Genomic DNA, 14383 nt, shown 5'->3' with positions numbered 1-14383 from the left:
TTATTGGTGAAAGAGTATTAGCCACTATAAATACCAGTGGCGTTTGTTGTCTGCATTCATAATTAAAGAAATTGTTAAATTTCAGTTATAACTTAAGGAAATAAAGATGCAGTGCCCCACCCCCACCACGCCCCCTCCACCCCACCCCACCCCCCCATCCAGATTCTACCCACGGACCAGATCAAGAACCTGGATCTAGTTCCAAGCCGTCCTGTCACTGCAGCCCGGTTTTTGGCCCCTGTAAACTGTCTGATTATATAGCAAGCCAGTAGCAGATTGAGGCCCCAGAGCAATGAATACTTCCTCATTTCAAACTGCTTCCTGTTGACTGGAATCTCAAGGATCTAGTCTCGGAGGCAACATATAAATGACAGACGCCAAACTAAATTATTTTGGAGCAAAAATAAAATTTGGACTTACACCCTTTGCGTTTCTCTTTCAAAAGAACTTCTAACAGGACTTCTAGTCTCTTCCCGAGATCCAGTGAGGTCAGTTTAAGTTGTTTGCAGATAGTTTATTCAGCCAAATATTTGCGTATTGGACCTTCTTGTACAAAATGTGGGTGCTAGAAAGAACAGCCAAGAAAGGGGCTCAATCTCATGACCCTGGGATCATGACCTGAGCCGAAATCAAGAGTCAGGATGCTCAACCAACTGAGGCACCCAGGCATCCCCTTTTCCATATTCTTGCTGCTCTGGCATTTGGGGCCTTGTGGACCTGGGGACTGCCCCTCTCAGGGTTAACTAATTCCTAGAGATAACGATTTGCCTGCCAGCAAGCCTCTGATATGCAGATCATCCACTTCAGAGTCCTTTCCCCTATCCAGCTCTTTTATCCAATTCCAGTACTGTCTGGGCACTATCCCCTACCCTAATGACTACAGGCCCAGGTACCAGACCAACTGGGGGCCACCCCTATAAACCAGAGCCCATGGAAATTCTTCAAACTATCCAATCATAAGTGTGTTCCACTTGCCGATCTTGCCTTGTCCATTTCTTCCCTGGAAAACCACAATAAAGACTCCTCTTGTGTGGGTGCTTCCCTGCGTGGCCCTGCGTGGCCCTGCAGGGCATACTTGCAGTGCCTCCTGTTCGTAGGGGACCATGAATATAAAAAAGTAACTTCTTCCTTCATGACAGTCCTTTTCATGTCTGTGTCTCGTACTCACCCACACACAACACATCTCAACACATTTTTAGAATACACACCCTAAAATTAGAGCAGCAGCAAATAAGGTAGACCAAATCATCACCTCCAAGGAGTTTATAGTTTAATCTAGGGTTTATAAGTGTGTGGGGTGGGGAGGGCTCTAAAGTAAATTGAACTGGGGCTCCTGGGTGGCTCAGTCAGTTAAGCGTCCAACTCTTGGTTAATCTCATGGTTTGTGAGTTCAAGCCCTGCATCGGGCTCAGTAGCTGGCAGGGTGGAACCTGGCTTGGGATTTTCTCTCTCTCCCTCTCTCTCTTCCCCTCCCCTGCTTGCACTGTCTCTGTTTCTCTCAAAATAAATAAACTTTAAAAAACATAAAAAATAAATTGAACCTAGGTATGATCAAACCCCATTCTTTTTTTCTTCAGCTGGTTAGTTCCTGCTAACCTATAAAGGTGGTAGATAAGAATCGGGGAATCAAAGAATTGAATCCCGTATCTCTTCTGCCTGGACAAAACTCCACCTGCTAATGTCTGGGCTGAGGAGATAGGCCCAGAGTAGGGCCATTGTAATTTTACTTTGCCAGATGATTAAATGATTAGGAAGAGTTATCAATCCCTTTCCCAAGTGCTTCCTGCCTCGCCAAACTCTCATGATGATGGAAGCAATTTTAAAAAGTAAATGAAGGGTCAGTTAGATCTTACAGAGCAGTATGGCGTGGGTGAACAAAACTAATGCCTTGATCTAGCCCCCTCCCCTCTATGTCCTACGGGGAAGACGCCCTACTGAGTTAAGCCTTTGGCTTGGGCACCTTTCTAGGTGATTTCCTCGCTTCTTCTGTTCTCCCCAGACATCTTCCTCTTCTTGTGTTTGCCTCCCAGGCTGGTGTACCATTCTGCTCCCTCAGGAAGAGAGTTACTTTCTACCTCTTCCCAAACTGGGGTTCCTGAAATGAAGTCTATTCTTACTCCAGCCCTGCCCTCTTGGGGCAGGTAGACTCGGAGAGTCTCTTGAGTTAGGGAGGCAGTAGAGGCTGATTGCACAGCTAGTCTCCCCACAGCCAGAGCTGGAGATAATCTCCTCACCAGTTCTCTCAAAGGAGAAACACCTCAGCAAAGCACACATTTATTTTTTCCCCAAAGACGGCACAGTCTAGCCTCACATAAGGAAGTATATTCCACCCATTAACATGGGTTTTTGTTCTTTTCAAAGTCCTAAACTCTGCTTTATTTTGCTAGGACACTGTGACCACTGCTTGAGCTTGGTTTACATCATGCGTCATGGTGTCAGCTGTGAGTCACTGAGAGAGCTTTCTGATCCCCAAATCTCCTGTCCAGTAAAAGGGAGAACAGGAAGATGTGTGAGCTCATTCCTCCTACTTGTGGTTTTTTTTCTTGTTTCATATATTCCTCTTTTCATAATATGTCCTAAAAAGGCATAGGCAATTAGGTGGGGCTAGGGGAAGAGTAGTATTAGGTGAGGTAATTTTTCTACTTGTCTCTGTCAGGGTCCTGCAGGGAACAGTCGGTTTGCACAAAGGTTTAACCGAGGAGAGTGTAATAAAGGGAGTATTTAGAGAGGTGCAAATGGACTTAAGAAAACCCAACAAAGAATGGTGAAAACAAGGGACAAGCAAGGGGGTGCTCAGCACCACATACAGGCCTTATATACGCAAGGAGGCATGGTGTTACTGAACTCTGGGAGAGCTATAGCTATGGAAGAGGGGCCACTCAAACATTGTTGTGGCAAAGGAATGCAACCACTGCAAAAACCATGGCCTAGCAAAGGGGCACAGATGGATAAGTAGGTTGACCTCTCTTTCTTCCTGCCCTCTAATCTCCTTCAGTGTACTGGCCACAGCTAACTGGAAGCCAATGGGCAAGGAGCCTGCCAGGGCAGAAGGCAAGCCAAGGAAGGATGGAGAATGGAGGGGCAGAGTCCCCAACGCACAGTCAATATTTGAACTAAAAAAACAGTCCACTTATCCAACAAGGCAAACCACTATGCACAACTTATTATACTTGACATTAGAATATTGGACTTCTGTATGCACCAAGAGAAATGCAACATTGCCTCATGGAAATTCAGTAGATAAATGGCATATAGAACACCTGGTTCCTAATCTCATGACGGACGGGGTTTGGATTTCCTTTCCCCACCCCTTCACATCCTATCTCCTTACTCTGAATTCTATGTTTGTCAGGGACAAACAAAACAAAACAAAATCTGTCAATATGTACGTGTTTGTAGCATCACACGTTTTTAGGAAGGCTATCGTGTTCATTGCCCATCCTCCCTTCTCCCCCTACACACATCAGAAATCCCTTTGAGAGCATTGCTGACAAGTTATCTAGTCAGACTTTGGTGACTAATTGTTTACCATCTCACAAGGGGAACTTCTAGTATTGAACAACTCTTGTTTTAAAAAGTTAATACTGGGGCGCCTGGGTGGCGCAGTCGGTTAAGCGTCCGACTTCAGCCAGGTCACGATCTCGCGGTCCGTGAGTTCGAGCCCCGCGTCGGGCTCTGGGCTGACGGCTCGGAGCCTGGAGCCTGCTTCCGATTCTGTGTCTCCCTCTCTCTCTGCCCCTCCCCCATTCATGCTCTGTCTCTCTCTGTCCCAAAAATAAATAAAAAACGTTGAAAAAAAATTAAAAAAAAAAAGTTAATACTAAGCCACAACAATATTTATTAAAAATTTTCCTCTTTCAAGTGACAAGTTTTATCAAAGTTAGGTCTTTAAAGGATGTTAAGAGACAAAGACCAAGCTTGAAAATTCCCCGAGCAAACAAAACCAGTTTAATTATACAAGCAAAGCTTAATTTAGCTCATTTTGCAAGACTGACTTGCCAAAGTCATTTCTTGCTTATGCCTCTGGAAATCATAAGCAAAACTTGAACTGTTTCCTAAGATCGATATAACCACTAATCAATTCCCTATCTTTTAAGAAAATTCTAGTATTAAAACCAATCACTGTGGAGCACCTGTGTGGTTTAGTCTGTTAAGTGTCCAACTCTTGATGTTGGCTCAGGTTGTGATCACAAGGCCCTGAGATCAAGCCCCAAATGGGTCTCTGAGCTGAGCGTGGAGCCTGTTTGGGATTCTCTCCCTCTGCCCCTCCCTCCCTCTCTCTCAGAATAAATAAATTTGAAGAAATACAACCAATCACTGTGAAAAATAAACAATCACTGCTATCTAACTATATAAGCTGCTTTTTTTTTTTTTTTTTTTTTTGGGACAGAGAGAGACAGAGCATGAACGAGGGAGGGGCAGAGAGAGAGGGAGACACAGAATCGGAAACAGGCTCCAGGCTCTGAGCCATCAGCCCAGAGCCCGACTCGGGGCTCGAACCCACGGACCACGAGATCGTGACCTGGCTGAAGTCGGACGCTTAACCGACTGTGCCACCCAGGCGCCCCTATAAGCTGCTTTACAACAATACACCTATACTCCTGAACCTCATTCCATGTTTTGGGTTGAATGCTCCTAGTTTACAAACTGTCTTTTTGGTGTGTGTGCAATAAATACACTTTTACTAATCACTGCTTCCATGATTCATTGGTTTTCTGTTCTTTCTGAACTTTTGAGAAGTTTAAAAGTTGAAAGTCTCTCAGTTTAGCTTGTAACTTCAAGATGATTGAATACCATCCGTACCATTTGGCCATGTTTTCATTCTCCTGAGAAGTTTTGTTAAATGGAATCTGGAATCCCCCAGATGATTCTTCTTCTTTTCCTTCTCCTTCTCTATAGGTTCCATGCCCGGCATAGAGCCCAAAGTGGAGCCCAACGCTTGAACTCACGACCCTGAGATCAAGACCTGAGCTGAGATCAAGAGTCAGACACTTAACCAGCTGAGCAACCCAGGCACCCCTGGAATCCCAGAGATTCTTATTTTCTGCTTCTGTGGAGAAAAATTAACTCATGAGTGAAGTGCAGATGCCGAGTTAAAGGGGTGAAGTTAACTGGGAACAAGGAGTAGACACTTTAAGGAAGAAGAATAGGGACACAATGACATTGTTAAGGAACTGCTAGTTAAAGATCACAAAGGAAGAGAAGCAGTATAAAGTTAAACAGGAAACGTTTGCAGCACCCAGGAACCAAAAAAATCTGAAAAAATAAAACTGGAAGATTTGGTGATAGTTTGTTTATTCCTACAGGTTTACTTGTCCCTTTTCCCCCTCTGTTGTATGTCCTGAGAAGCTAACCCTTACGGACTAGATCAATTATCCTCTGGCTTCTGGTTAGGGTCAGCCATTTGGGACTCTGGACAGGAGACTGGAGAGGAAGAAAGTACAGCTGGAATATTCATCTTGCCTCTCATTCTCCCTGTGGGGTTGCTGCAGGCTGGCTGCGTCCCTCAACTCAAGGCCATAACCTCAGTCATACTGCCCTCTTTACATAGCTCTGTCTCTGGATTCCAGTAACCCTCTTTCCTTCAGGCCTGGGCACTGCAAAATCCTTGTGGTTTCCCACACCCAGCCCACAACTTTGTAAATAGTCCAGTTCATTGCTAAATTGCCCAGTTGGAGTGTACCACCTGTTTCTTGCTAGGACCCTGGCACACTCAGTTTGATTCATCTCCCCAACAAACTTTACTGAGTAACTATTACATGCCAAGGAAGAATATAATGATAAATTAGACAATACTCTCAAGAGGGCAGTTTGGGGAGCGGAGACAGCCACAGGAACAGATGTTTATATCACATCTTGATAAACGATGCAGCCAGGCATGGGATGGGGAGGTGAGTGGGTGGAGGCATAAAACAGAGGCAGGAGCAGATTCAGGGAAGGTTTCTTGGTGGAGATGGGAGTCAGGAAAATTTAGAAGCGAGCATGTGGATGGAGTGGTCAGCTGGGTGAGAAGTTTACAACCATGGACATCAGGGGGGTAAGGGTGTGAAAGGATGAGTGGAGGGCTAGGTTGGACCAGACCATTAGAAAACCTTGTACTGCGGGGAGGCGTCCTTCTTTTCCATTTGCTTATTCTCCCTCTCTTTCTCCACCAAGGGAAAAATGATGACCTAGGTGAAGTCTGCAGCCTCCTACTCTTAACCCTTGATCCTGCCCTATGACCAGGGCTTGACACTCCTGCTTCCTGGGCTGAAAACTGGTCTTTTCTGTTGAAAAGCACTTCCATAGAGCACCTGCACATTCTCAGGGCTTTCAAAATGGCGCAACGACACAATACGGTAAACCAGTCCTTGGAGATGAGCTACAGGCGACGGCTAGAAGTGAACGTTCCCAAATGCATTCTAGAAGCCCTAACAGCCAGAGCCACGTTTTCTTTAACAGCAGCAGATGACAACACCACGTCCCTTGTCTAATGGAGAAGGGTGACAATGATGCTGGAAAGAGGGCAAAAGAGTGAAGAAGCTTCACTTCATCAAAGCGGGGCTTTGTTACAAATAGGTTTGTGCAGATGAGCGCATTTAAGATCCACTATTTCTGACACTATATAGGCAAGTCCAGGGTCCAGACGATGTCTGTCTCCCCTGTCGAAAGCTCAAACCGCGAGTAGTTTACTTTGCCAGGTAGGGCCTCCTTGGCGCATTCCTGGCATCAAAGACGGCCAATCCTCAGGGCTGGGGCTCTGGAGGCTTCCTTAATCCACATCGACACACAGTCCCATCTCTTCTCATAACCTAGAGCGAGCACCACTGCCTTCGTCTCCCCACAAATAAGAGACGAGGGCAGAGTCAAAAGCAAGCGGCGGGCACGGAATCCTCCGCGCTCCCTCGCTCTCAACAACCAACTGGATCGGTTACCGGATGCTGGGCCAAGGGGCGGCCCGAGATCTCGGGGGTGGGGCGGGTTTCTGAGCGCGAGCTGCCCACCCTCGGGAGGCCCCACACTCCGGCAGGCCCGCGAGGAAGCCCCTCCTCCCGGGCGGAGACGGCTCCCAGGAGTGCCCGGAGGCCGCCGCCGCCGCCTGGCAGAATTTCTGTCGCTGCCGAGGCGCGGAGTATGGGGCTCTGATGGCCATGGACGGCTACAGGGGCTTTCTGGGGCTGCTGGTGTCGGCGCTGCTCGTCGGCTTCCTGTCCGTGCTCTTCACCCTCATCTGGGTCCTCCACTACCGGGAGGGACTCGGCTGGGATGGGACCGCGCTCGAGTTTAACTGGCACCCGGTGCTCGTGGTCACTGGCTTCGTCTTCATCCAGGGCATCGGTACTGGGCACCTCCTGGGAGGCAGCGGGGAGGGACGCGCCGGCCGGGCTCCCCGACCGATCCCAGCCGAGTGCGGCTGACGTGGGCGAGCCAGGGGGTGCGAGCGGGTGCGAGGGGGAGCTCGGCGAGCGCGGGGGGCCGGGGCGCGGAGACGGCCGGGCGTGGCGGCGGGACGGAGCCGGGAGCCGCGGGCGCGCGGAGCCTGCCCCGGGCCGACGTGGGCGAGCGGGGAGGGGCGGCGCGGCGGCGGCGCGCGAGGCGCGGGCACCGCCACGAGATGCTTCGCGGGGGGCGGCTGGGCACGGCTGCGGCGGAGCGGGTGGCCCGGCGCGCGGGCCCCGCTTGGTTAACTCTTTGCTGCGAGGGGGCGCGGGGCGCACGTGAGGCAGCCGCGTGACGCCAGAAAGCGGAGCGGAGGAGGGAGGCCGGAGTGCGGAGCGTCCCTGGCCCCGAAATTTGCCCCCCGTGGACGGAGCCTGCGCAATCATGGGTGCCGAAACGCTCTTTAGGCGAGGCCTTCCTCTGAACTTTCTTCCCGGCTGCAGATTAGGAGAGGAAGGCGGAAAGGGTAGGGCGAGAATTGGTCTCCTGTTGCCCCATCCTCAGGCCTGAGTGAAGGTGGTCGGGGTGAGCGAAGCATCAGCTCTAGTCTCGCGTCTCCTAGAGCGTTCACTTCAGTCCAGCCCAGGAAGCTGCCAGGACTCAAAAGGGGGTTAGGCTGCCCTGCCTTCACAGACTTGTTTTTGTGGCTTCCGACCAGCGAAAGTTCTCCCGCGGGGCTTCCTGTTGGGCGCTGGCCTTGAAGTGGGGCGGGAGCAGGCAGGTGGGGCTTGCGGCTGCCTGGCTCCCGGAGATGCTTGTGCTTGAGACATCCCTGGGGTTTGCTGTGTCCACGTTTGGCCCCACGAGAGTGCAGCTCCGGGCGTGTACTCATGCTCTGGGATGAGGCCAGCCCAGAGGGAGGGTTCAGTGGATGACATATTTCGTTTTTGGTTTTGTTTTGAGCTATAACTGACATAACAACATGTTTCACGTGTATAACATGGTCATGTGTAAGATTATATATGTGTGTCGTAGACTCCTAAGTCTAGAGTTCTCTTTTGGCCAGCAGAAGAGCAGACACAGGATGAAAGCAAGAGATGGCTAATGTCCAGGAAAAAGACAAGAGCCCCGAATAAGGGTCCTTGCCCCGTATTTATTCAGATCAGAAGGCTTGCAAACGTGATGGGCATGCACAAAGAGACAAAGAAACTAGGAACTTTAACTTGGGGATGTGAGAGAAGAGGGGGGTTTTGAAGAAATACAGTGTTTGCGGTTTGGGTCAATATAAAACAAAATCCGGGCACCGGGCAGATGGGTAGATGGTTGTTAACAGCCGACAGGAGGCGCAGTGCCTGTTTATCTTAGCTAGCCTAGGGATGAGACAGGGGGAATAGCCTCCAGGTGAATAAGGCACCTTTCTTTTTGTTAACCATCTCTGCTTCTGGCTGCTTTGCCTGCAGCACAGCAGTCCATAGTCCAGTTCACCAATTTACCTAACCTGGCCCTATTCTCCTGTGAAAGCAGCTTTTCTGCTATACTACTAAATTGGGGGTGCTTTCACCCTGAACATCTAATCTTGTCTATTTCCTATACCTATGTATCAGGCACCTTTGCACTGTTTCTGTCTCAGGCCTTTGCCTCTCCCTCTCTATTTTGGGGACTCTGCACCCCCTCTCTCTTTTGGGGTGTCTTTGCACCTCCCTACTCCTGGCACCTTTGTGCCTCCCTATTCTTGGGGTGTCTTTGCATTCCCCTATTCTTGGAGTGCCAATCTGGTTTACCCAAACTCAGGTGTGAGCATTTTATGACTTTGTATGTCATTATGCCTTGTTAACCCATTGGTGTAAGCCCGGGGGACTCCTAAGCTTATCCCCCACACATGTGATTTATAAATCGAAGTGGTCACCCCAGTAAGTCTCGTTAACTTCCAACAGCTCACGTAGCTACGCATTTTTTTTCTTGTGATGAGAACTTTTAAGATGTACCCCCTGAGCAACCTTTAAGATCTACTTTCTTAGCAACGGCTCAAATATACAATATAATATTATTAATGTAGTCACTATGCTGTACCTTACATCCCCTGGACTTATTTTATAACTGGAAGTCAAGTTTTTTGACCGCCTTCACCCATTTCGCTTGTCCACCCCCCTCCTCCTTCAATCCATGGCAGTTTTTATTGTGGTTGTGTGTGGTATTGTGTGTGTGTGTGGTATTGTGTCCTGACAGTTTCCTTCCTCCGCTGTTTGGCTGGAGGAACCTCCAGCCAGTGGCGCAAGTGCCATTTCTTTGTAGGCACTTTTCGAAAAGTGAAGTAAAGGCCTTGCAGACAAAGTATTTAGAAGAAGGTAGAAAATGGTGAGCTGAGGTTATACCTCAGAAAATAATGGACAGACGGGGCGCCTGCGTGGCTCAGTCGGTTAAGCGTCCGACTTCGGCTCAGGTCATGATCTCGCGGTCCGTGGGTCCGAGCCCTGGGTCGGGCTCTGTGCTGACAGCTCAGAGCTTGGAGCCTGTTTCGGATTCTGTGTCTCCCTCTTTCTCTGACCCTCCCCTGTTCATGCTCTCTCTCTGTCTCTCTCTCTCTCTCTCTCTCTCTCTCTCTCTCTCTCTGTATCAAAAATAAAATCTTTAAAAAAAATTTTTTAAGTAAAAAAGAAAATAATGGACAGAAGTGTAAAGGCTTCAGAAAGAGGTGCCACCGGCCGAAACCTCTAGCTCTGTCTCCGAGCGGGCTGCCTTTTCTCCAGCCATATCTGGCTCTCCGAATCAAACAAGCTAACAGAAAAGCTCCGACCTCATTCCTGAAGAAAAGATTTTTGTTTCCATTTAAAGCTCCTGCTGCAGCCTTCAGCAGGTGTGGCCAGCATTCTCCCACTCTGGGATGTAGTGGCAGACAAGTTGCTAATGCTTCCCTTACCTGGGTTGTGACAGGCATGCGGGTGCGCCTGCCATTGGCCAGCCAAGTTATTTCGTTACATAAGTCCCAGTTATTTTGCCACTGACCTAAAACGAGAAAAACAGACTCAAGTCCCAAAGTCACTGTCATCAAAAACACTCTCTCCTTCGTGGTGGGGCCCTTCAGTTTGGCCAGAGCTGTGAACATCTCCTGTTTGCTCCAAGTAGTGGCAACAGTCTCTTCATCTTTTCCAACCAGCCCTTCAGAGCAGCTCCTAATACCAGGAAACTTTCCAGAGTCTTCTCATAGTTGAGGGTAAGGGAAACACAGATGATATTAGCTGTTTCCTGACTTACGAGAGAGGAGACAGTCACCAAACAATCGCTGGCATTTATTGAATGCTTCCTGTATGCCCACTGAGTGCGTTCTTTCACAGTTAATGTAAGAATAAACCAAGACAAAGCAGTTAAGTACCTTACCCAGGGAAGTAGTATGTTTCCAGTGGCTCTATTTTCAAGGTTCATTTCTCTGCTTTTATGGCAATAGGCTTATTTTCTGCAAAGTATTCTTTTTTTTTTTTTCAACGTTCATTTATTTTTGGGACAGAGAGAGACAGAGCATGAACGGGGGAGGGGCAGAGAGAGGGAGACACAGAATCAGAAACAGGCTCCAGGCTCTGAGCCATCAGCCCAGAGCCCGACGCGGGGCTTGAACTCACGGACCGCGAGATCGTGACCTGGCTGAAGTCGGACGCTTAACCGACTGCGCCACCCAGGCGCCCCTGCAAAGTATTCTTAAGAGAAGCAAAAAAAGGGTTAATCTCAAATACACTTTGAAATGGTTTATTCGTGTTAGAGTCCATTAGAGTTTTCCTAAAAGTTTAGTTTCTTGAAACTTTGGATTTTTCTTAATCTGTTCATACTGACTTTTTTTTTTTAATTTTTTTTTCAACGTTTATTTATTTTTTTGGGACAGAGAGAGACAGAGCATGAACGGGGGAGGGGCAGAGAGAGAGGGAGACACAGAATCGGAAACAGGCTCCAGGCTCTGAGCCATCAGCCCAGAGCCCGACGCGGGGCTCGAACTCACGGACCGCGAGATCGTGACCTGGCTGAAGTCGGACGCTTAACCGACTGCGCCACCCAGGCGCCCCTGTTCATACTGACTTTTGAGCAAAAACGTGTGAATGGATATTTTGGAAATGGTCATCTGTTGCTTTTATGCAAACCTTGTTTCCCCTAAGCTAAGTTACGGGCTTTGTATTAGTTTTGGAATGTTTGTTCTGTCAACATTCCCCGTCCTGTTTACTATTTGGATTCCAGACTTGGAAAGCACTTTAATCAGATCATGTATTTCATTGACATAAACATAAGCTTTTTCATACATACAGGCACATGCATTGTATAACTGAGTTCTTACGAATCTTGGTCACCCCGCACTTGCTCCTATCCAGCAGTACAAGGGCTCTGGTTGCAGGGCCAGGGTTAAAGAGTTGGCTTTGTAAGCCAGGAGGGAAACACACGTTACAGACTAGCCATGTTAAAACAGACTTTTTTACTGTTTCAATGAGGAAATATTTAGGTTTTGCTCTTTCAGATCCCTAGTAATGAACACAATGAAATGGAGTTTGTGATGCACAAATATTTAGAGATGAGGAGGGGAAGGCTGAAATCCAGTTATTACTCTGAGCATAAAATGCCTTACAAATATAATACACAGACAGTAGACAACATGTAAAACCATTTGAGAACAAGTAAAGAGTCCTGTGAAGCACCTTTAAGAAGTAAGCTCTGGAGTAAGCATAAAAGTTACAAAATAAATGCCCGTGTGTGTGTGTTGCGGTGATGGGGAGGGGGGCGGGTACATGCATACCTAAACGCACATAGTCCAAATACATTTTGGGAAATCTATGTATTCTAAAATAGAATATAACAGACAATAGGACATCTAAAACTGAAATAAAATTTTAAACTAGTGGGAAACCTAGCGAACGTGAATGAGGAAGAATTTCAAAGAGAACTTGAGAAGAGGCTTTGTACTTCTCTTAAAAGGAATGTTTCCCATGAAATAAGTACACTGCCAGGAAATCAGAGAAACAGCCCTTGAAAAGAAGGCCACAGAAAAGATTGAAACAAACCCTCTCAAAGTGGCAGTTGACCTTTTAAAAGGTTCAGCAGGGTGGAATATGTTATTTGGTAAAAGGTAGAAAATTCAAGTATATAAATTGGGTGAATAGAAGCCTCAGCAATTCTATACTCCTTCCCTTTCCACATGCAGAACTCTGCTGACTGTATAAACTGAAGGAAGAGAAATTGAATAGTATGGTGATCTCAAGTTGGCTTTGTGAGAGAATCTAACTACATTTAAGTAACATTTAAAAGACTAAGAAAAAGAAATTGAGTAGGCCTTAAATTAAGGCAGTTGGCGTAGCCTAATAATGTATCTCAAAATGACGAAATCCAAGTCCACTTAAATATGATTTGAAAAGGCTCTTGGCGTAGAACCTGGCAAAGAAAATGGTGGAGAAAATGCCCCAGATACCTACTCTAAACCCAGCCTTGAGGACACTATTAATAATAATACCTACCAATTTTAGGGAAATGAGGGTTTTTACAAAGCATGAAGACACAATTCAAGGCAACCCAAAACACATTTTTTTTTGTTATAAATACATGCAGATCTCTTTGTAATGTAACTAATAAAAATGTTTTAGAAACGATTACTTTGCTCACTGTTGTATATCTGGCACCCAGAATAACAACTAGATCTGGCAACTGGTAGGCCAATAAATAGCAATTGAATGACTGAGTGATTCGTTCTGTAACAAAATGCAATTTTACTCATAATGATAATAATAACATCTAAAGTAAATGTGCTCTCCCTCCCCGCTCAGTGATTATCCTGTTCAGCCAGTTTGGCAGTACTGGTTTATTAGGGAAGAATGGGCGTCATATTATATTGGAAATGCATCTTTATTCTAAAGGCCTCAGGGTCATTAGAATGTTGCTAAGTACGACCTGTGCCTCCTCTTGCCTACCTAAAGACATCATCACTTCAGTTCTCCCCTTTTCCTTCTGCATCACTAAGTTTCTCCCCCCCCCCCCCATGGATTATTTCCAACATGTTACAATTTCTGTCATCTTAAAAACAACCATACTCTTAACCCCATCCTTCTGGATGTTCATTCAGTCATCCTGGATTCCTCTTTCCCTATCACACTTCTCACCCAGTCCTTCAGATAATTATATAGATGCCAAACTTAAAATACAGTATTACCCAGATTCTGACCATCGACTGTTTTAGTTATTTATTCACTCATTGGCTTCTCCTACTAAAATGTCACTTCCCTTGTCTGTTTTCCTCACTGACGTATCCATGGTGTGTAGAACATTACCTAGCATGCAGTCAGAATTCAATAAATATTTACTAAATTAATGCAAGTTTGGGCAGTCCTCTAAACCAGGGGCCATACCTACAAGGATGGTTTATAAAGTAAATATGTGAAGTGGATTAGGTGTGTAGCACCCACGAGAATGTCTTTCTGTGTTCAACTAAACATTCAGACACACAAGACTGCCAAGACCACACTGGGCACCAGCCCACTTAGGAGGATGTAGGATAGGAACCAGAGCTTGCTAGCGTGACTGCATCGGGTATCCTTTTTCTTTTCTTTTCTTTCTTTTTTTTTTTAAGTGATTAAAAAAAAATATTTATCTTGAGAGGGAGAGAGAGAGTGTGTTTGGGGAGGGGCAGAGAGAGAGGGAGAGAGAGAGAATCCCAAACAGGCTCTGAACTGTCAGTGCAGAGCCCAACGTGGGGCTCGATCCCACGAACCATGAGATCATGACCTGAGCAGAAAGCAAGAGTCTGATGCTTAACCAACGGAGCCACCCAGGTGCCCCAAACAGGCATCCTTTCTGCGGTGGTTCATGTAGCAACCATATATCCCCCCCCCCCCCCATAAACTAGCCTCTCTGCAGGTGACAGTTTATTCACCAGGAGATGAGCTCTGCATTGGTGGGATCAGAGCTTTAGGTCTCCATGCCCCAAAGCAGCCAGTATCTCTTGCAATACTCTATAGATCTGGCTTCCAGTGTTCCTGCAGGGGATATATAGTGAGTTGAACAG

The 14383-nt window shown here is 47.0% G+C and overlaps 1 protein-coding gene across 1 annotated transcript in view; it reads left to right on the top strand.

Moving 5' to 3' along the window:
• Window positions 1-6972: 6972 nt before the first annotated feature.
• LOC125172527 (plasma membrane ascorbate-dependent reductase CYBRD1) overlaps window positions 6973-14383 on the top strand; it is a 36360-nt gene continuing 28949 nt past the window's right edge. The window contains exon 1 of the mRNA XM_047870746.1: window positions 6973-7317. Coding sequence (XP_047726702.1) covers window positions 7125-7317 — 193 coding nt within the window. The 5' untranslated portion in view covers window positions 6973-7124. The remainder of the gene's footprint in view (window positions 7318-14383) is intronic.

This window comes from Prionailurus viverrinus, chromosome C1, assembly GCF_022837055.1.
Source record: "Prionailurus viverrinus isolate Anna chromosome C1, UM_Priviv_1.0, whole genome shotgun sequence".
NCBI classification, from domain to species: domain Eukaryota; kingdom Metazoa; phylum Chordata; class Mammalia; order Carnivora; family Felidae; genus Prionailurus; species Prionailurus viverrinus.
The sequence above is the reverse complement of the archived record's forward strand: the minus strand, read 5'-3'. Positions and strand labels throughout refer to the sequence as shown.